Source organism: Aythya ferina (assembly GCF_964211825.1).
Source record: "Aythya ferina genome assembly, chromosome: Z".
Classification (NCBI taxonomy): Eukaryota; Metazoa; Chordata; class Aves; order Anseriformes; family Anatidae; genus Aythya; species Aythya ferina.
The window spans coordinates 31,570,865-31,594,650 of record NC_140299.1 but is presented as its reverse complement, the minus strand read 5'-3'; the positions used below and the strand labels follow the sequence as shown (position 1 = coordinate 31,594,650).

The 23,786-nt window shown below is 34.4% G+C and overlaps 1 protein-coding gene across 16 annotated transcripts in view; it reads left to right on the top strand.

Annotated features, from left to right (window-relative positions):
• Positions 1-23,786, top strand: part of PTPRD (protein tyrosine phosphatase receptor type D) — a 1,303,784-nt gene that overhangs the window by 1,119,081 nt on the left and 160,917 nt on the right. For 8 of the 16 annotated variants that reach the window (XM_084505445.1, XM_084505434.1, XM_084505444.1 and 5 more), the window contains 2 exons: positions 20,877-21,065; positions 23,165-23,182. In XM_084505445.1, coding sequence (XP_084361571.1) covers positions 20,877-21,065; positions 23,165-23,182 — 207 coding nt within the window. The remainder of the gene's footprint in view (positions 1-20,876; positions 21,066-23,164; positions 23,183-23,786) is intronic. The other 8 variants (XM_084505446.1, XM_084505443.1, XM_084505448.1 and 5 more) reach the window with 1 other exon arrangement.

Here is a 23,786-nt window from a genome sequence, read left to right as displayed (position 1 = left end):
TTTCTTTTCTTTTCTTTTCTTTTCTTTTCTTTTCTTTTCTTTTCTTTTCTTTTCTTTTCTTTTCTTTTCTTTTCTTTTCTTTTCTTTTCTTTTCTTTTCTTTTCTTTTCTTTTCTTTTTAATATGCACTAATACACTATCCCTGTAATTAAATTAGACTTCGTAGGAAGCCAGCGCTTCCTCTCAAGCTGTCTTCTGATGCTGTTTATGACTGAGTGAAAGACTTTATCATCCCATACACATCTTCCTTTTATGGTCATTGTCTGCCTCCTGAACTGCTATTAATTTTTGTTATCTCCTAAGAGAGCATTAACATTAGTCCCATAAGCTCGTACAATGAATTACTTCATTCAGGTGCCTCATAAGTTTGGTTGCTATTTCCTGAACTTATCTTGTCAGCATGTTGCAGTAAAAATGAGATTTCCTTGAGTATTCCTTGAGAGGTACAGAAAACAAATACACTTTGTGCCATGATGTTTTTTAATTTAGAAAGTCCACTATGAACATTTGTCTGACTTCTTTCACCACTGTTTTAAATGAGTATTTGAAGATGATAATGCATGTGAAGATTTTTTTTTTTTTTTTTTTTTTTGTCATGTAGCTTCTTGTAGAGAAAAACAAATTAGTCCTGACAGATTTTTTTTTTCAGGTCACCCGTGGTTTTGGAGGAACCCTGCTGTATTCCTTCTGTATATTTTCAGAACAGCTGTCACTGTATTATCTCCTTTTCAAAAGTTACAGACAGAAAATCTCTTTCACCTACTCACTAAAAAAAATGCAGCCAAGTAATTAAAAATCTCACATATGAAAATCAGTTTATAGAACCTTTTACATGTCTATCTAAGTATATGGTCAACATGTGTAGAGATGAAGTGCCTTTACATGTTTGGAATATGAATAATATTTTTTTTTATTTTCATTGTCATTGACAAGGCATTCTAATTTAATAGGAGTCTTCCACTTGAAACACCCCTTTTCTCTGCATTTTGCCTTTCAGTGTAGCCAGAGAACCTCAGGCTGTGAATCTGTATGAATCACGATCTCTTATAGAAGTTGATTGTAAAATATGGTATACTGTTAGATTTTATAGAAATTTCAAGCTTAAAATTCAGGATCAGCTCTTATGATATCAGTTTGAACCATAGTAAGGTTAAAATCAGAATGTGCTCAAATGTAATTACAGGGGAATGCAGTGATACTGATTAAATTCACAAAGCCTGATAAAGAATCTACAGGGGAAGAATAATATCAGTAATTAGAGACAAAAAGAAGTTCCTGATAAAGATATGATCAAGGAGCTAAATGTGCTGATCTATGATTGTGCACTCTGTGCAGTCTGATCACTGCACAGAAGTTGTAATGAATATGCTGTATTCCTGTGTTACTATGCTGAAAACGATTGTTCTCAATAACATTATAATTGTTTTCCAAGTCCATATAGGGTTTGGTTTGGTTGGATTCTTTTTGTTTTCCTTTTTTTTTCAGCGTATGGAGAAGCACTCTATTTGCTGGAGGTGCTTGCTTGGGATGTTTTATTATATTGATTTGTGTGGAGAGAAAAAGCATATATTGACACAAATTACCATCAAAAATATGACCTTTGGCATTAAAACTGAAGATGAAAACTGACCTTTAAAGGCATTAGAACCTTAGTTCAGAACATGTTTAATTAAATATCTTCCAAAGTAAGAATGAGATATTCTGGAGAATATAACAATGTGTTACACTTACCCAAAAAAATTGAGCTGTTGAAATATTTTTCAAAGTCAGTCTTGGACAGTCCACATCCTTCCCCAGGAGAAGTGTCTTTCCTTAACCTAGCAGGAAACAAAACAGTCATTAGTGTAGACAAACCACGAGGTAAATGGGATCAACAGATTCTGTTGCCTGTTACCAACTGGAGGTAGGGTTACCCCAATAATGTCTGTCACAAAGCCTATAGTTAATTTGGTGATGTGAGTTACAGTAACGTTTTCTAAGATATCTGGGGGAAAAAAAAATCCAGATTTTTAGTGTTATGTCAAATTGAGTTAATTGGCAAGAAATGTTGAGGATTTTAAAGCAGATGAACTACTTGAACTCTTGTATCTCACAGGGAGCACTGAGAAATTCAAGAGTTCTTATTTTTCAATTGCAATGCCTTTAGAGGTCGGTTTCCATATCTTGGGAAAAATTGAGATGCTTCAGCCCTGATTCTATCGATGTTTTGAATGAGATTACTGTTGAGAGGTATTGAGTGGTAATTTGAGTGAAAAGCTTAGATAGAACACATTTATTTCACATGTATGAGCAATAATTAAGCAGAGAATATGATTTTGTTGTTGTTGTTTTGTTTTGTTTTGTTTTGTTTTTCCTTGTGATAGACCAGCTGGCTGTGAAAATGAACTACAGAGCTATTTGATAGATTCTGAAAGCATTTCTTAGTGCATGAATTGTCTTTTGATATGAATTCAGATTTTGTTTTGCAGCATTGCCCAATGTGTTTTTAAATTTATCTCACGGTTTGATTCATTCCTGGCCATTTGCTTATTAAAGGGTTATTTTTTCATAGATGTTGGTCTTTAAACCAGTCCAGGATAGAAGTCTACAGGACTCCTTGGAAATTCTGCCTAGCCAGAGTACAAAATACAGAAGCAGATATCCTTGGCTAACATCTGCCATGCTAATGAGAAGTTCATTTTATCCAGTCTGAATATTTTTTCCCAAAATCCAGTCGGGGAAACTGTCAATTTTTTTCCATCATCCAGTCCTTTTTCCTTACTTTAAACTCAACAGCAGTCTACATGAAGCTGATTTGTTTATGTGATTGGGTGTACTAAGTGCTGGATAGAGAACCCCATCCTTTCTAGTATGTAGTTTCTCTACAGACTGTTAAATTGGTCATCAATCTTTCAGTTTTTTCTTCATTAAAACAGTACTGACATACTGACTTTCAGAAGTCAGCCCAAAGTATAGTTAGCTGCTTCTAGGATACATTTTTTTATTTTCTGAATATTTTTGAAAATCTCTAATACTGTTTCTAGAAGGATTTTTTGCTCTGTGGAGATGATAAATAAAGAAATAAATGAAATGTATTATCTATAATGTTCTGATTTAAGGTGATTAGTAACACTAATCTTCTATATGATTCTATAGGTTTATATATCAATTTCTGTGTTCTTGTAATTTCTGAGTTTCAAGTTCACAAACAGTAGTCTGTGCCTGAATATATCAAAAACAGCGTTTCCCCCAATATATAACACTAATTTAGGGTGAACATGAAGCATGTTAAGAAATAATTCTAGAAATCCTGGAATGTGACTTCGGAATATATATATATATATATACATAAATATATATATATATATATGTGTGTTTTCATTTTGTGGCTATCTGATGATCATTTACAAAGTTCTTCATTAAGATCACTGAAATGAGGTGTCACTGTCTAGCATTTAGTATACATTTGTATACAAGAGAAAGAGAATGCAGCACTTGTTCATAATTTTCTATTACTAGCTAGATTAAAAAAAAAAAAAAAGTGGAAAAAAAAAACACACGAAAATATGTTTTCATTCAATTTGGGAATCATAGCATGACAACATCTGTGAAAGTTATTGTTCTCATATTACATTCACTGCTCAGAAACAAAACTAAGGTTTTTTGTTATTTTTGGTTTTGTTTGTTTGGTTGGTTTTGTTTGGTTTGGTTTTTAAGTGCCATATATGTCTTCATCGTGTTTAAATTTTTGCATTTGCATCCAGATGTAATCATTAGGTTGGTTTGAGTTTGACTGCAGGTATCTCACATGTGTAGTCATATTGCAGATGTTGAATCTTTGTCAGTACTTCACTTGGAAGTGCATGTTTCCAATTCTTCTAAGAGTTCTATTCACAGTCCTTTAACTTATATATTGTGGTGAGCTGGCACACACCATTATTATTTATTTTTTTTCCTACCAAATAGTGAGAGAACATAGCTGTCCCACATGAAGAACATTTTTTAGAAAGGCAGAAAGCATAGGTGGTGTTGTAATTATTCTGTGTACCTACCTCTTACAATTCAGTGTGCACCCATACAATTTCTAACCATCTTCAGAGGTAGGAGCTTCATTATCTTCATGCCACAAATAGGCTAAGAAATGGAAAAGTGAATTGTCACACTTAGAGATGGTAATGGTGCCACCAAATTCAGTGCTGTAAATAGAGAGTTGGGCTATCATAGTTAAAGCAACAATGAAACTGAGAGAGCTGTTGTCTTGGGAATAAAGGGATCCATCCTCACCAGAACTTCATAACCTTCAGTAAAATCTTTGTTGAGTCTTAATTTCTTCTGGTGCTAAGCACAAACAGTGCATATACTAGCAGCAAAGCTTTCACCTCAACACACTAACAGAAAGTATACATCAGCACCATACATTTGAGTAGAAAGTGTACTGCACTGGCAGAGTAGTCCTCAGTAGCTAAAAAGCCTTGGAGCCTCCAAGGTTCTAGGCAAATAACCAAAAAATGAAAGCAACAGCAAGTTCAAGAGAAATTGTTTCTTACCAATGTGAGAGAGAAAAAGAGTTAACTTTGCAGCTAAAACAAAGGAAGTACTTAAAATTCTCATCTTTGCTTTTGGGAGACTGACAAGTATTTATAACTCTCTGGGGAGGCAGGTTTGAACAGAAGACCAAACACTGATGGAAGGATTCCTCTACTGAAAGCAATGAAATAAAACAAAACAAAACAAAACAAAACAAAACAAAATAAAATAAAATAAAATAAGGAAAAGAAAAAAAGGAAAACAGGTTCTAAAAAGATAGTTATCTCCAGAGTAAAAATATGAAGAAGACCACAGCATAAAACTCAAATAAGTCTCTTCTAAGAGTCTTATAGAAAAAGGCTTCTGTCATAAATAACTGGTTGCACTACTATAGAGAAAAATATGGAAAGGTAAAACAGAAATTTACTATAAGAAAATAAATTCACGTACAGACGGAACACCAGAAATCACTGAGAACACTAACATAGTAAAATAAAATCAGTAAAAAATGAATGCTTTAGTTTTAACACAATTAATAGCATTGATAAAGGTGCTATTCAATTTATAGAACATTAAAACTCATATGAAGTGTTCAAATATTTTAATTTTAACATAATTAATAGTATCAATACAGGTACTATTCAATTTTTAGAGCATATACATGTAAGTTGTGTAAGGGGTTCTTAGAAGCAGGTGTTATACTGTTTTCATGTATTAAAAATGAATTCTAGGTTTTACAATATCTATTTTTTGATGCACTTCTCCAACTCCTTAATTATGTGCACATCACAAGAAGAATAGAAACAGTACGTGTTTTGTTCTCATAATTATTAAACTAACATCTCATACTCACTGAGAAAGTATTTGTTTGCTTAGTTCCCTACAATATCCAGCTGTGAAGTTTTGATCTTACAATCTCTTAATAACAAAGTTAGACCAACTAACACATAGCTCCTAAAGGAAATGGTGATACTAGGTGCTAATCTTCTGATTAAGATAAAACAAATACATAGATATCTATCTGAGTATTTGAGTGGACCCTCAGTAAGTCTGCAGATGACACCAAGCTGGGGGGGAAGTCTCTATCTGCTGGAAGGTTGGAAGGCCCTGCAGAAGGACATGTACAGTATGGGTCAATGGGCAGAGGCCAATGGGATAAGGTTCAACATAGCTAAGTTCCGGACCCTGCACTTTGGTAAAAACAACCCCATGCAATGCTACAGGCTCGGAGCAGAGAGGCTGGAAATCTGTGCCGAGGAAAGGGATCTGAGGGTGATGACTGATGCTCAAACGAACATGAGCCAGCAGTGTGCCCAGGTGGCCAAGAAGGCCAACAGCATCCTGGCTTGTATCAGGAATAGTGCAGCCGGCAGGACCAGGTGATCAACCCCCCGCCATACTCAGCTCTGGTGAGGCCACACCTCAAGTACTGTGTTCAGTTTTGGGCTCCTCACTACAAGAAGGAAATCAAGGCCCTGGAAAGTGTTCAGAAAAGGTCTATGAAGCTGGTGAAGGGCCTGGAACACAAGTCCTGTGCGGATCGGCTGAGGGCACTGGGGTTGCTTAGTCTGGAGAAGAGAATGCTCGGGGAAACCTTACTGCTCTCTACAACTACCTGAAGGGAAGGTGTGGAGAGCTGGGGGTCAGCCTCTTCTTGCAAATCACTAGCAATAGGACAAGAGAGAATGGACTCAAGTTGCACCAGGAAAGGTTCAAGTTGGAAATAGGAGACATTTCTTCTCAGAAGGAGTAGTCAGACATTGGAATGGGTTGCCCAGGGAGGTGGTGGAGTCGCTGTCCCTGGCGGTGTTCAGGGAAAGCTTGGTCATGGTAATTAGAGACGGTTTATATTGGTGGTAGCAGGGTGGTTGGACCAGATGATCCTGTTGGTCTTTTCCAAACTTAATGATTTTATAATTCTCTGATACGTGCTAGAAACTTGGTGCCATTTGTGAAGGAGAGTTATTAACCATGAGGGTTGATAAAATTCCATGATAATTCTAATCAGAATTTATGTGTATGCATGCTAGTCTGTCTGCACAGCCTAAACATCAACTCGAAAATTAACTTTGGTTCTTTCATGTTAGTCTTGCAGTAACTGTTTTTCATTGTTGCCTGAATAAAGCAGCTACCTGTTCAAGCTCTAAGAAAGTTGATGCTTAGTGTTATGAATATGCATTAAATGACTTTCATGTTCTACCTGTGACATTGGAAAGTAATCATTTACTTCTCTGCAGTGCTGTATCTGTTTAGGATGAGAGCTAGCCCAAATAGCACAATGAAATTAAGTGTTCTTGATGATGTATGTCAAAATTTTTGTAGTATTCACCATAACATCTAAACAGTGTTTTATGAATCTTCAGGCAGATAGCAAGACAGCATATAAATGCAAGTTAATCTCACTGATACCCATGATATTGATATTGATATTGCACGTAACATTTTTTGGGGGGAAGGAGGTTTGTGAGTGATCTGATTCATTTATGTAGCAGAAGAAAAGCACTATATAAAACAGCCCATTAAAAAAAAAAAAAAAAAAAAAGCAATAAATAGAGAAAATATGACATTTCAGGAACATGCATGAGTATATAAGTAGTTCAATTACAGTGATTTTTCTTGGTGAGACTACTCATTTTCTTTAAGATAAATCATGTCATATAAATAAATAAATAAATAAATAAATAAAGCAAGCCATGGGCAGCCAATCAAGAAATAATTTTCTGAATGTGATTATTTGATACAGACTGCCTGGTTTTATGATCACTTGATCAATATTTTTTTTCACAATTTCAACAGTTAGGCAATCTCACTGTATCAATCTTACAGGATGATGCAAAACTGAAGTTGAAAGTTCTTATTTTAATGTGCATTGATTTTATCACATTATCTAAAATGTTTTGGAGCAGGTTCTTTTTGGACTCAAGTGTACAACATGAATGCTTTTCCTGTCTTTCATACAATCAAATTAAATAATGAAAACAAAAGCAAGGCAGTTCATTATGATATTTGAAAAATCTTCTCTAATTATTTTGAGCTGTACCAATCTCTAATTGTACCCCTTTTTCACTATAATGGAAAAGCCTGATTCTTTTCAAAATCATATTACTTAAATAATATGTATTAAAATGTTTGCTGTTGCATTCTTTAAAAAGAAAGACAATGATATCTCTGAAAGCTTCTGTAGCTAATTCTAGGTACTCAGAAAAAATCACAGAATTTACACAAGTTACTTTGAATTTGATATTTGGATGCATTTTTGCTTTTCAGAGACTAATGTCAGAAATTTTCTAAGGAAATTTTATGCAGTTTTCTGGAAGTACAGAATTTGTACCTAAATTTATGTGTGAAAGATCTTAAATATACTACATCTGGTGGTCAAGATTTTTTTATTTTTTTTTTTTCGGAGATTTAGTAGTGAGAAAGATGGTCTATGTAAGTTTATTTAAAACTGATAGAAACACCTAGGTGTGCTTGCTGTCATTTGTTTGAGACTCCAGTAAGAGAGAAGTCTGCAAAACCATTTTTTTTTTTTTTTGAAGATCTAAGCTATCATCAGTAGTTCATGCTATCCTACTTACTGTATGAGTGTCACAGATGGAATTGATATGCATTTTATTTAGAAGAGAGAAGCAGCAATATGTTTTATTGATATAAAGTAGTGATTTATCAAAGCTTACATGACTTCAAGATCCAGTGATGACACTAGGCTATTTACTGTGTAGAAGAAAGGCTAAATGAGATGCACAGGGGATACCCTCTTGTTGAGTCACAAGGTTCAGAGAGGACCTCCCTGCTATCTGATCTCCTCCTTAGAGGATCCTAGGTGTGGCTGGATCCAATCCTAGTCCCAGACTTGGCCAGAAGTTGTATCTAAAGGATTATATGTGCACAATTAATTTCAGTAATAATCTAAGTGAAGCTTACAAAGTTAAGCAAGCTATTAGTCACTCAGTGAGGATCTGCTGTGGCAAGGAATTTCTCAACATTGAAGAGTAAGGGATCCATGCAGCAGGTGTAACCTCAAGAAGAGTCCCTAACCAAGGGAAGATCCTGCCATGCAGCCCACTACCAGGCAGGAGACCTCTAAGGGCTCTTGGGCTGCTTACTATTTATGGGTAAAGTGATTGACTTATAGTCATATTTGAATGTCAACTGCAGATGTTAATTTCTTCCAAATTTGGCTTGAGTTGCACATATACCAGCACGGTGGGTAGGTGGGTGCCTTGCTTAAATTAGCCCTTGGGGGAGCCCAGTCCGTCTCCCCTGAATCCGCTTTGATCCAGATGCAGCCATCACAACTAGACATATCCATTACAACCACTACTGGAGATTGTCACTTGAGAAGGGCTACAGGACATAAAGATCATATTAGAGGCTAGGGGGTGTCATAATGAGGTGGTAAGGACGATCACAGTCAACAACAGAGATATGGGAATTTGCTGGGTACTTGCTGATAGTTTCTAAAAGCTTCAGACACTCTGGTGCAGGAGAAGATTCCCCTCATGTTTAGGCAAGAATTTTGCAGAACTGTTCCTTCAGCCATGATTTCAATGATACTGACAATTATGCAAACCTAGCTACTAAATACAAAAATATTACATTACATAGTAAACTCGAGTATGTATCTTGGAAAATTTTGGCCTAATGGCTTACAAAAATTGAAAACTAAAGAAAGAATAGTCTTTTGCTTTGTAGAAGCATAAAGATTTTTGAAGCCCAAACTTAAGAAAATGGTTTTGTTAAAGGTTTTGGTGGTTCTCTTCCAGGGGAGCTTATTTGTGGTTTTCTAAAGGGAATTATGATGGTAAGGTGGAGCTATGGAGATAAGAGTGTTTATGGTCCTGTTTATTACATGACCTCCATGCAGGCTTAGATGCATCATACTAAACATTGCTTCCTCCCCCTCCACCCCGCCTTGTTTTTTTAAGAATCATTTTAATACATCAGGAAAAACAGTTCAGACAGACTTTTATTTATTTATTTTTTTTTTCTAGGAGTGCAGTACATAAAGCAAGAACACATACACATACAGAAAAAAAATATATGTAAACTACATATTAGAAAGAAGTTTTCCCCATTTGCCAAATGAGATAGATTACCTGAAATTCAAAAGCAACCAAACCCACTTTTTATAATCCCTAATATGTTTCAAGGTAAGGTAATACTCAGAGCAGATTATGTCATCACAGTTATTTAAATAATATACCTGAATATGGTTAATTAATTAATTAAAAGCGGAAGAATGTAAAGATTGATTTTTACAGTCTTCCCAAAGTACAATATACCAAAATGCTATTGTGTAGTCTTAAATTAAGACTATATGCTATATATTAATCTAGCTGCAGAAATTTTCTCAGTTACTATAATATCTGACCTACTCCCAAATACTTCAAAAGAGTGCATGTAGTAATCTTCCTGACTACCTCTCCATTCTACAGGGAAATTATTTTGATCCCTTTTCTATAAAATAAATGAGTTTTGTATTTGGTTATATAGCAGATGACCCTTGTTATTGCTAATAAATTCAAGGAAAAACAGTTGCATTGTTGAGCTCAGACACAACCTTGGTACTCTCAGTCAACTGTGTTGCTTATGTGGAATAGTGTCTCTCAGATTCCTATATATGTATTCTTCTTGTTTTTTATTCATCTGCATCTTACTTATATAATTTACCATATGCAGAGCTTCTTGTGCTTACACTGTTTCTTATGTCCTCAACACATACATTGCTATGCTAAGCTTAGTCTCTCAGACTGTCTGTTTAAAGGCAGGAACTGGCTCTCTATAGCTGTTTTACTTCATTAATTTCATTAACAGAACAGTTTGTGATGACTTTGCAAATAAATAATTTTCATAACATGAAACCTTTCTATTCCTTTGCATATTTTTACTTCATTTTTCTTAGCCCTGCATGTTACTCCTAGCCTTCCAGCCACCACATTGATCTGCTTGAACATTATCTCAGCATGCATTTGGGCCCATAACTTCCAGCTACACAGAGTATCTAATTCTTTCAGTTTATGATTCAGTCCATTTTATTCTACTGGAATTGATTCACTACTGTACCTGTGTTAACAAAGGACTTTTTTCATTTGTATAAATTTATTTCATAAAAAATAAAGTAAAATAAATACCACCACCTCTCCACTTTTTTTTTTTCCTTTTTTTTTTTTTTTTTTTTTGGTAGACAGCGCATTTTTAGGTTCATCTTTGATCAGCTAGATAAAAGTTGGTGAGAAAATTTTATTGAAAGAAAAATGAAAAATGGTTACATGTACTATACATAAAAGCAATTTAATATTTAGTAAGTAAATGCTCACAAATATTGCTGAAGACAGTTTTCATGTATAATTTGGAAGTATTCAGTCTGACTAGATTATAATAAATTTCATTTTATGCTGCCTGTCACAGGATTTGATGTCATTGTATTTTTTAGAGGTAACATTGGATTTCATGACTATTTAAGATGACTATGATGGGATTACGTGTGTTATTCTTGAGCTCAGGCTATAAAACAGTTCTATTAAAAAACTTTTTTTTTTTTTTTTTAATAACAAAATCTCAGTTCAGATTACTGACAATATAATTTGTGGTACAATTTGTTGACTAAATTGCAGCAAGAGTTGTAGCAAAGCTGAGTGAGTCCTGTTTTGTTCTATGTTCAACATCCTGTGAATGAATCCCCAAGTCATTCCTGATTTACTGTTCCATGAGAAATATTAGCTGCTATTGCCAGACAAATGTGAAAGTATCATCTTTAAAATACATCATCTTTAAAATACTCTCTCTTTCAGTCTTCCAGAAAACCTGCTTGAGCTTGGTTCACAATGGTTCACAATAGGTCTTTAAAAGCCATGTGGTATTGTGAAAAATGCTTTGGAAGAACACAAATGCTAGTTCTGAACAGATCAGAAAGAGCACTGCCTTGGATCACCAAGTGCTCTGTTCCTGCTTCAGAGACAGACTTCTGTCATCCTAGGATGCATGAGTGGATATTGAGTTTTCTTTCACACAATGACTCATGGTACAGACATTGTCAGCTTTGAAAGCAGTACTTCCTATTAAATGCAAAACATGTTAAATCCTAGACTAGTCCCATTTCAATTTCTGGCAGCAGCAGTATTTCATGTAGAAGAAGTCTCTGATATTTTTAGGGTAGCAAAATAATCCTCAGAAAAAGTGTTTGTGACATAGCGTATCTTTGTCTTTTTGAGAAGAAAACCTTAGAAGTGTTAGCTATCATAGGTTTTAGAAATAATCAATGTTTTTTTATTTATTTATTTTAATGTTATCATTTATATGTTGTAAGCCACATATATATTACTAAGTGAAGGTGTAATGTATTGTATTTCTAAGTAACTCCATGCTCATTAAAGGATATTTATCAGGCAGTAGTAATGATAACCTGGACACAGAATTGTGAGGAAGCTAGTTTTTAAGCAGTGTGTGTCCTCTACACAGAAAGCTCTTCTGTTTTCTTCTGGAATGGAAGTAAATTAATTTGTTTCCCTCAGAAGAAAAATATACCTTTCACTTCCTTTTCTTGACACTTCCTCTGTACTATTTTGACTTCAGTGGTGAAAATCACATGAAGCCAAAAAATAAAATAAAATAAAATCCATATCTTTTGTGTGTGTGTGTGTGTGTGTGCGCGCGCCAGTTCTTCCGCATTAGTGGATCCCCTCAGTATATGTGAGAGCAAGGGAATATTTTAATAGGTGGGCAAGAAAGATGAGGGACTCCTCCCTCATATTCAGAAATATGGGGAATGAGATCTAGAGTACACCCATTCCCTCCATGGCCAGGCCACTGGGAAAAGACTTCACCATCTGCCCATACAAGAACTTATTTTGTGTCCTCCATTCATGTAGGTTCAAAGGTTCCACACATTGTATTATCGCCAGCATTTGGGCTTCTCTCTGCAAATACTAGAAAGAAATTGTAAAGCATATTGCCTTATTCTCCTATATTTTTCTTCTTTCATCTAGGATTTCCATAGTTACAATGCATGTGTTCATAGGGTAGAAAGATTTGAAAACAAAACCAAACCAAATAGGAAATTACTTTATCTAGTAGTAATACTCATTGACACCATTACAATCACCTTTCACTTGTAGTCATATAAGTGTTATGACTGTTTTAAACTTGTTCTTCTGACTAATGAAAGGAATGCTGCATTAGATGCAGAAAAACTGTGCATAGTTTGTACCAGCAATGTTAATGTAAGGCTTAATGAATTTCAAGGGACATGAATCTTCAATCACATCTCCAGTGCTCATTGTCTCTTCTGACATTTATTTATTTATTTATTTTTCTCAGTCTGATGTCATGCTAAACAATACATGTATATAGGGATGGCTAGCTACGGTGGGGTGGGGGCCGTCTGCTCAGGGATAGGCTTGGCATCAATCAGCGGGTGGTGAGCAATTACACTGTGCATCACTTGTTTTGTACACATTATTATTATTATTATTATTATTATTATTATTATTATTATTATTATTGTTATTATTGTTATTATTATTATTACTATTATTATTATTATTATTATCCTGTCTTAATAAACTGTCTTTATCTCAACCCACAGGCTTCACTTTCCCATTTCTCTCCCCCATCCCAGAGAGGGAAGGGGGAGGGTGAGTGAATGACTGTGTGGTGCTTAGCTGCTGCCTGGGTTAAACCACAATACTTAGTATGAATTCAAGTCCTGCATCCAGATCATTTATAAAAATATTAGGCAGAACTGGCCCTAAAATGAAGCCCTGGGGGAACCCCACTATTGACCAGCTTGATACAGCTCCATTTGTCTTGGAGCCTAACCTGTCAGCCAATTTTTAACCCATTGTATTTTTCTAGCTGTATGCTGGACACTTTGTTCAGAAGGATGACGTGAGAAGTATTGTAAGCTTCGCTGAAATCCCAAAAGGATATATTACTTACTAAATTTTTATTATTACTTATTGTATTACAATATTACTTACATAGTGCTTATATATTATTTATTACTTATATATAGTATTCATAAAGTAAATATTTTATTTCTATTTATATATTTCTATTTATTATTATTTATATACTATATATATATAGTATATGTGGTATATATGTACTATACTACTTAGTATTATTTATATGTAACATTTTAGAATTACTTTCATGTGAAAACAAATTTTAAATAAAGCTGATGGTATATCCACTCCAGTTCCATTGTCAGGTCCTTAAATTTTGCAGCTGTGACATTAATGCAGTTAGTATCATTTATGTTTGTCAGCTTGGATTGCAGAGTATGTAGGCTGCATTAAAAACCATTCAGTAAAATTATAGCATAGTGGAAACAACATATCTGAAAGCTTTGTAACATCAGTAACAGAAATGGTCACAATCACAAGCTGAGTTCATCCCACTGTCTTAGGCGGTATTATCATTCCTGTAGGTTTCATACATCTAGTACAAATGGGGCAAAGGAGGCAGAAGGGGACAATATCACCCCCTGATCTGCCAAGTCCTCTCCCAAACCACTCACTTTTGCTCTCTTGTCCTCTTTTGTGAAGAAGGAAAAAGATGCTTGTGCCCCCTTCTCAGTTCAAACTAGTTTGTTATGTGTTTATTGTGATGATTTGTTGTTTTATACTTGAGTGAATATGAGGTAATTACTAATAAAAGTCTCTTGTATTTATTAATATTTTAACATAGAATAATAATGTATAGAAAGGAGAAAAAAACAGAGATTTAAAACATGACTTATGTAATTTGGATCCATCCATATATTTAGACTACTAACATGAGAAGTGAGCCTTGGTGTACATATTAAGCTATTCTTGATCTTATTACTTGCCCACACCATAACATGTAAAATGTGTAAAATACTTAAAGCAAAGGCAGTCATCATAGAACTGCTGTTGTTCTTCCCCCTTCATTTTTAAAATGAAAGGAAGGAGAAGAAAAAAAAAGAAAGAATAAAAAAAGGCACAGATACATTAAAAAATGGACTAGACAGGGCAATCGTGTTTTCCTAATCCTTATTCTTGGCAAGCTCCCAGTTTAACCCTGATTTAATGTAATCTAAATCCTAACCATGTCTGGAAACTAGACCTCAAATTAGAAATCGTAATCATTAAAATTCATATTGCTCTCCTTTGCTGTGCACTTGCCTTTTATTCAGCAGTGCAAAATGCGTGGTTTCATTCGTACGACATTTACATATAGAAATATATGGGAGGATGTATCCTCTCTGTTTCAGATGTTTAGTGTTTCTTTCCATAAATATGTGATATTGTGCACTCAAAATACTTCACGTCCTCTGCCTTTGGTTCATTACAATAAATCTGGGTGAATCCTCTCCTTATGTTAAAAAAGGGACATTTGGCAGGGATTCTTGGATTCCCTGCTTTTCTTTAGGACATGACCTCTTCTATTTTCCATTCCCACTAAGCATAACTAATATCCAGAAATTCAGTAACGGACAAATTTGGGCATATGATATTCAGATGATATGCTGTGCCATGGCAATTAGCCTGAGTACAGAAGTAAGAATAACTCTTTATTCTTAAGCTTGCTTTTCTTATATAAGTGAGAATTCTCCAAGTGTTGATTCTTGTCAGCAGGTATTTCACTATTAAAGGTGACCTGTTCACATGAGTGGGACAGGTCATATTGGAAAGAACTTGCTGTGCACAACTTTAATTTAGCAGATTTTGAGAGCTTAAGAAAGTACAAATTCCTTTTCCCTTTTCATGTCATTATGAAAATATCTAATTTCAAAGACTCAATGTACTAATCTGTTCAAACAGAGAATTTGTTTAAGGCTAAATTCTAAAAACAATGAATGCTTACTGTCTTAATGCAATGTGAAATTGCTGCTTCAACATTCATACAAATGGTAGTTCAGGCTAAGTGTCTTTATGTTTTGTTATAAAGACATTACTTTGCAATTTGCAGAGTAATTGCATAGAGCTACTAAACAAATTTGTTTTCTTTTGCATCAAAAATGCTTCATGCATCTTGAAGATATTTTAAAATGTATTTTTAAATGTATGTTTTATAATGGGATTGTATGGACTGCTAGTCTCTTGTTGAATATTTACTGACTGGCTCTGATCGGTGCCTAATTCCTCTTCCTTTGTGGTATAATTGCTTGAAATGTAAGATGAATCACAGCAGCCACCTTATATTCTTAATATGTATTTTCTTACAACACAGCCATTTCCCGCTTTTACTGACCTACGGCACCACTAAATAAAAGTATCCATCTGTATATAACAGCTTTGAACAAAGAACCCTGGAAAAAAGAATTAATTGTCTGTTCATAATTAGTTTTTTGGCAAAGTTTACTTTGTAAAATATTTCAATAGGAATAATGTTTATTAATTGACACTTTTCTTATTCCTCATATCTTTTCAAACTAACTTAGTCTTTTATGTATAATAAGAAACTGCTTTGTTTTTATTATTTTTTATTTTTTTTTTTTTTTTTTTTTTTTTTTTTTTTTTTTGCATAGTTCTTTATTAGTAGAGCAGAATACCAGCTTTGCTGCAAAATGTTGGTTTTCATCTTTCCCCCACTCTCTTTAATTTTACTGTTTTCAATCCCACTTTCAGTTCAGTTGCAGGAAGAATGATTTTGAATAATATGGTCATGATGTCAAAACAGTGCAAATTATATGCTGCTGCCATCTGGAATAGTGAAAATAAAAGCTTTATTTACACTGTTCTTTGAAATAATAAACTTTATTGCAGCAGTTTATCTTCAGTATCTATAGTGTATTCTGGGAATACTCCATGTGTGTCTTTTTATTCTGTGAGCTACAGAATGAATAAAATTTGCCAGTGGCAAAGCCATCAGTGAATCTTGAAATAGATTAAATAGATTTATTTTTTTTCTTTCTGAATAGAATGTTCCTCCCCCCATTTCCACAAAGAGAATAATTGTTTCACATAGGACAGTGTATTTTAAAAGGCACAGTGAAATACTTTGACTATGCATCTTTGTTAAATTACATAGATTAAACTAGGCAAATTACACAGATTAAATTACAGGTTAATATGTTTATTCTGAAACACAGGTGTGTCTATGATATAAATAGTTTATATGGAAGAAAATACTTAACACCAGTATTACCCAGTTTTCATGTCAACTATCTTGGACCCTGGTGCTATTATCTTGCCTTTATACTCCATAATCCTCAATCAATGTCAGCACAATTTTCTTTGGGTAATTCACTTGTACACTTCATACCCGTAACATAGCATTACTTTAGTGTTCTGTATCTGAGAAAATTATTCACAGCATTCTGCCTTTCTTATTAAATCACAATACTGATTGTCAAACAGATTCAGCAAGGTAGCTGCAGAAAATTTAGGACTTTAAGATCCCATTTGCTTCTGTAAGCTGCCACTTTTCTTGTTTCCAGTAGATCACAGAAATGATCTGAAAGCAGTTATTTACAGGAAAAGTAGTCAAAATTTAAAGGTGTCATAAATGCCGGATTAAAGGAACAGTTTCTCTTCCTTTAGCTGTATTGATAGATTTATCATGAAGAGTCAAATGTAATGTAGTAGACTTGGATAAAGTCCTCTTCTTTGGATCCTGCTTTTATATACATGTAGACTTGACAGCATACAGACATAGCTTTGGAATTTGCTAGAGTCTTCTGGAAGATTTATATCATTTGATAAAAAGAGATTGCAATAACATGTTTTCCCTTGAAGATGAGACAAAACAATTATAGTTTAGAGCAGAACAGAGCTTGTGATATACAGTTGAGCCACAATTATGTTCAGAGCTTTAGTTTTTGTTTGTTTCTGGAAACTTAGAGTTGAATATGGCTTCTTTTTGTTAGAGCATAATTTAACTTGAAATGGAGGTATTTTCAAAATTACACTCCATCAAAACTAGTGTTTACACAAATGCTGAGTTTAATGTAGGAATCTTGAGAAGACTGTTTACAGATGAGCAGTGTTGAACAGACTAAATACACAAAGAAAAAGTTTTGAAATATTTTCTAAGAACTGTGATAGAAAACAAGGCAAGTAGTTTTGTATCATCCTCTCTTAAGGATTCATGGGATAACTATCCTGTGTTGTTCAGATCATAGATTCAATTAAAATTATTTTTTGTAGAGGCCTTTCATCAACTGGAAATCATACTAGCACAGCAGTAAAGGCATTCTCTTAACACCAGTAATTGAATGCATTGTTTCATAGTGGCTCACACTGTTAACACACCTAACAAATTCAAAGAATGTGCTCTATTTCTAAATGTCTTGCATATGCCGTCCTAAGCAAGATATGTATTACATGTATCACTCACCACGCACAAGGACAAAGAAATCTGCCCTTTAACGGCCTCTCAGATTGACAGTACCATTGACAGTACTTGAGAAGGTCAAGTATGATTAAAATTGTTGATGAATTGGAAGCTAATTCAGTAGAACTGAATATGAATATGAAATATTGGCATATAGCATGGTTTCAAGCCTAATGAGCATATTAATAAGTAGTAAAAATATTTGTCTTTTCACGTTATGTACAAGTTTAGAACTATCAATGTATCAAAAATTTGTAATACTTATTTTTCTCTTACAGTGACTGAGACTGTTTGCTAATATGATGCGCAGCTGTGTTGTACAGTGTTTGATGATTTGTCAAACTTGCTATCATCAAAATGTAAAGACAATTTTGTACAAATCACTGATAAACTTAGGGGAAGAAAAGCAATTATCATTTTAAAAACTAAAACCACTGTGATAAGCACTCCAATTAGAAATTTCATTATTTCCACAGCCCATTTTATGTTGAATGTTGGGTTTTATTGCCAAATACCTGAAAGCCAGATTGGAAACAAGCCACAACTGTCAAAAATATAACAGTTCTGGCTATTTGAATCCATTACATTGTGATGTTTCTCATGAAAATTTAATGAAGACCATTCATTCAAAGAGATTCTATGCATACAAGGAATGGATGGAATTTAATTATCCTTATTAAAAATAAGACAGGAAAGCTCTTTACTACTCCATCCTATTAGTATTCAAGATAAATTATCTTTGTTGTACAATTGTGTATCCCCAAAAGTAACTCTGGAGTTTTCAGTATGGGAAGGGAAGGGAAGGGAAGGGAAGGGAAGGGAAGGGAAGGGAAGGGAAGGGAAGGGAAGGGAAGGGAAGGGAAGGGAAGGGAAGGGAAGGGAAGGGAAGGGAAGGGAAGGGAAGGGAAGGGAAGGGAAGGGAAGGGAAGGGAAGGGAAGGGAAGGGAAGGGAAGGGAAGGGAAGGGAAGGGAAGGGAAGGGAAGGGAAGGGAAGGGAAGGGAAGGGAAGGGAAGGGAAGGGAAGGGAAGGGAAGGGAAGGGAAGGGAAGGGAAGGGAAGGGAAGGGAAGGGAAGGGAAGGGAAGGGAAGGGAAGGGAAGGGAAGGGAAGGGAAGGGAAGGGAAGGGAAGGGAAGGGAAGGGAAGGGGTCATAAAAATAGATTTAAATATTTGTTCTGTGTCAGGAGTCAAATCTTGTCAGTTATTCTCAAAGTAAATACTTTGTGTTTATAAACAGTCATGAAACATACCTGTCTTTATGAAAATCCTATGGATAGTCATGCATTTAACACTTAATTACTGCTCAGTGAAGGAACTAGCTTTAACAAATTAAGTAAACTTACTGAAGAATTGTGTTTGATATACTAGAGCAGTATCCATGTGCATTTGTGTTGCAAGTGGTTAAGGAAACTGTGAGTAACAACAGATCCCAGGAACTACAAAGATTTATAGGGTATACTTGTTTAATATACACTTTTCAGAAAGGTCTAAAGAATTCCCTGAAACAGTTTGAAAAGACTGCATAGTTTCCATGCAAACAGTTGACATTGCACTATTTCTTCTAAGTTAACTTTCTCAATTTATAGTTAGTATTGATCACCTTCCTTGATTTTTATTTTTTTTTAGCTTTCCCTCTTTGAACTGAAATAATAGCATTCATTTTGCAATAAAAATATATTTGCAGACTTAATAGGAGTGATGACCAAGATGGTGTAATTCAAATAGATTGTTTTACCTGCTTTAATTTATGTTATGATAAATTGTCTGATCTCACTGTGCTTCCAGTGTTACATGCTTGAGCGTATTATCCTAAGGTGAATTGCTCTTGTGTTTAGAATGTCTTACTATTTCAGTATTGATTGGCTGAGGATTTTTGACCATATCTGGGTGTTTTGACTGACAAAGGTGTATTGATTCAGGATCACTATGAGTTTCCTGTTACTTTAACTTTGATATTTGATCATGTTCATGGAAGATGTGCTAATCTGGAGGCTGGAGCACCTCTCCTATGAAAAAAGTCTGAGAGAGCTGGCGATATTCAGCCTGGAGAAGGGAAAGCTCTGGGGAGACCTCAATGCAGCCTTTCAGTACTTAAAGGGGGCCTATAAGAAAAATGGAGAGCAACTTTTTCCTCAGGCAGATAATGATAGGACTAGGGGGAATATTTTTAAACTGAAAGAGGTCAGATTTAGATTAGATGTTAGCAGGAAATTCTTCACACAGAGGGTAGTGAGGCAGTGGTTTCCCAAAAGTGGTTGCCAAAAGAGGTTGTGGATGCCCCATCACAGGAGGTGATAAAGAAGAGGCTGGACAAGGCCCTGGGCAACCTGATCTAGTGGGTGGCATCCCTACCTATGACAGGGGGATTGGAACTTGAAGGTTCCACTTTTAAGATGATCTTTAAGGTCCCTTCCAACCCTTATCATTCTATGATTCTATATTATTTGTAATTCCAAGATCTAGAGTTTCTCAGTGTTTTGAAAACTTTCAGTGCATTCATCCTCACAATATTAGCAGTAAACTGTGGTCCATCCTACAGGTAGACACCTGAAGTACAGCGATATTAAATGTTAAGACCAACAGCACATAGGTAATATGTGAAAAAAGCTAGAATTTTAACTTGAGTCTCCTAAGTCCATGGCCATATTGTACACTGCATGATCACACTTGCTTAATATTTATCTTATGTAAAGAAGATTGTTTTTTTCCTGTTGTTGATAGGCATTCTAATTCAATATTTCACATAAAACAGTAGGGATGCTAGTAAGATAGCAATATCAGTGTTAGAACGTCCCACAGTAGAAATCTAATGATTATGAGCTGCATAAAGTATCTAAGCCAAATTAATACATTTTATGTAAAGTAGCCACTTTTTTAATGAACTTTCTGTTCTGTGTCAACATTTTGATCACTGTAAGTTACCAAAAACACTGCTTGAGTACCTTTTTTTGCATCAGTTCCTACTGTATAGCCTGTTATGGGTAGCTTACACATTAGCCAGGCTGGTGATGGGCCTCTCCTAAATTACTGAATGAGAAATCTGTTGAATGTTACATTTCTTTTGCAGAGGATCAAATTCCCCGAGGTTTCCCCACCATTGATATGGGTCCACAGCTGAAGGTGGTTGAACGGACTCGTACAGCAACCATGTTATGCGCAGCAAGTGGCAATCCTGATCCAGAAATAACTTGGTTCAAAGATTTCTTACCTGTTGACACAAGCAACAACAATGGCCGCATCAAGCAGTTACGCTCAGGTAAGGTATTGTTACTGTTTCCACTAATGCCCAGAGTTGTTCTTTCTCACCTTTTCTTTCTTTTCTCTTCCTTTTTTTTTTTTTAATTTTTATTTTTTTAATAGGTAATAATTTATCTTCCTCTTCTCTTCTCTATGTTACTGAGTGTGTTGTCCATGTCTGTGATGTTGTCATAGCCTTTTCTAGAGTCTATCTCTATGTGTTTGCAGCTTCTGTTTACTCCACATTGCTCACTGCTGTGACTGTATTTTTTGATAATTTTTTTCTTTACTGCTTTTTGCAGTACTTGATGGATCCATTTTCTCCTCTTTCTTTCTTCTTTCCTTTTTATTTTTTAACAAATTTATTTCAACATTGGACTTCATTCAGAAATTGCAAGGAGTACCAATGGTTATATTCATCAAAATCAAAACCTGCATTAGACACTTCAATTCAAATTTAAAATGTGTTTTGTGCTCTTTTCCACATTTGACTCCACCAAAGATTAGCCAGTTTGAACACGTCTTCTTTCCTCTCACAAATACATAGAACACAATACTTTTTCCCATGCACAATTATACCTTAAAAACATAAGAGATAAAAAAAAAAAAAAGAGAAAATGAAAAATTCTTGGGTAATCTGTGGATTGAAGGTTGTTTTTTTATTTGTGTTTTTTTCTTTTGCCTTTTTTTTTGTTTTGTTTGTTTTTGTTTGTTTGTTTTGTTTTGTTTTGTTTTACTGGCTGAGCATTTTTCCAACACATTTAGCCACAGTAGTGTGCGCCCACACTAAAGCTTTACAAATACTATATTTTCTGGATCTACAGAAGTCTGCTTTTGGTGTAGAATCCAGCTTTTGCTACTCTCTCTCTCTTTGCCCCTTGCACCTCCCTAGTAGTCTTTTCACTCTTCTCCCACCCTACCTAGCTTATTCTTTTGTTCTCTTTAAATTAAAAAAAAAAAAAAAGCCTCTAAATTTATAAAGTTTAAAGCTTATCCCTAAATAATATAATTGGGATATGATAAGCTTTTTTCTTTGGCAATTTTACTAGATATCGTTATAGAATCTAAGTTGTTTAATCACGTGTCTTCCCAGAATTCTCAGCTTTTGACCTGTCCTGTGATGTTAAATCGTCTTGTTAACTGACTCTTTGCTTGTTGTCAGCAGAACTGTGTAAATTAGCCTTCTGTTAATGTAAATTAAAAATTAATTTTTCACATGTGACATAGATAATTTAGTGTATAAAGCTTTAACTGAAAACTTTGTACCAAATTATAAGGAATATAATAATATTTTTATGCTGTCTTTCTTCTCTCCGTATTTAAATCTCCAGAATCTATTGGTAAGTGCTTAGTTCTGAAGCACACTTCACCCCCACTAATTTCCATATTCAGAATATATTATTATTATTATTATTATTATTATTATTATTATTATTATTATTATATGATTACTATTATTATTCTTAAAATGCATGGCATGCATTTTACTAACAGTCAGTGTAGTCACCAGGTCCCTATAGTGGCGCACACGCACACCTCCACAGAAATGTTGTCTTACCAGTTATAGCAACACCTAGAAGAAACAGTACACATGTACACATAGCTGTAGAACAGTAAATGCCATAATCCAGCCTAATATGAAAGTATTTGTTTTGGAATAGCCTTCAATGTGTCCTCTTTTTTTTTTTATATATATATAGACTTTATATATATATATATATATATATATATATATTTAAATAGAATATCCAATATTTTCCTCAATTATGTCATAAATACAGTATTGTAAATTTTACTTTAAGTATTTGAGGCATATTCAATATATATCTAACCCAAGTTATCTAACCCAAACATCTAAGAACTTAGAAACTACTCTGAGAATGGCAATAAGGCCAATTGTAGCCTTTGCCCTTTGTGGTACAATGCAACCTGCTTTTATAACCTTATAATACTATCTAATTTATTCCTGTTTTAACAGTATAGTAATTCAAGTTTCTCTTAAGACCTTATTTAATTCTGTAAATCTAATTTGATTCTTCTTCCAAAGCCCTAGCCTCCTTCTTCTCTTACTAATGCTTCTTCTTTCTAATCTTATTTGCATTCATATTATCCACCCAGGTGGTACACCAATAAGAGGTAAGAGTGCTGAACTAACATTCACAGAATGATCTTACTCATTCTTTCTGTCCTTCCATCCTTCTCATCTTTGTCTTGTTTTTTTTTTTTCTTTTCTTTTTTTTTCAAAAAAAAGGAAAAAAAAAAAAAAAACAGAAATGTTCATCATCTTATTTATTTTTACCTTTGTCCTGTTTGGTTATGATCAGTGACTCTCATATTGTGACCTTTCTTTCTGCACACTCCCCTATCCTTTCCCTTTTCTGTTTGTTCATAAAAAAAAAAAAAAAAAAAAAAAAAAAAAAGTTGATATGATTTGTGATATGCTTCAAAGAAAGCATATCCAAGTCTTCTGGCCATAGCCCAGTCACAGCGTACCATTTGTCCCTCTTTTTTCTTTTTCTTCTTCTTCTTCTTCTTTTTCTTCTTCTTTTTCTTCTTTTTTTCTTGTTTTTCCTTCCTTTTTTTTTTTTTTTTTTTTTTTTTTTTTTGTCCTCCTGGAGCAAAAAAAGATCATTTTTTTTCTTCCTTAGCTGTTCTTGTCCTGGACCAAAGCCAAGATGGTCTGGAGAACAGTAGCAGACATGCAGAAGACAACATGGACTATCTTCTTTTTGTATTATCT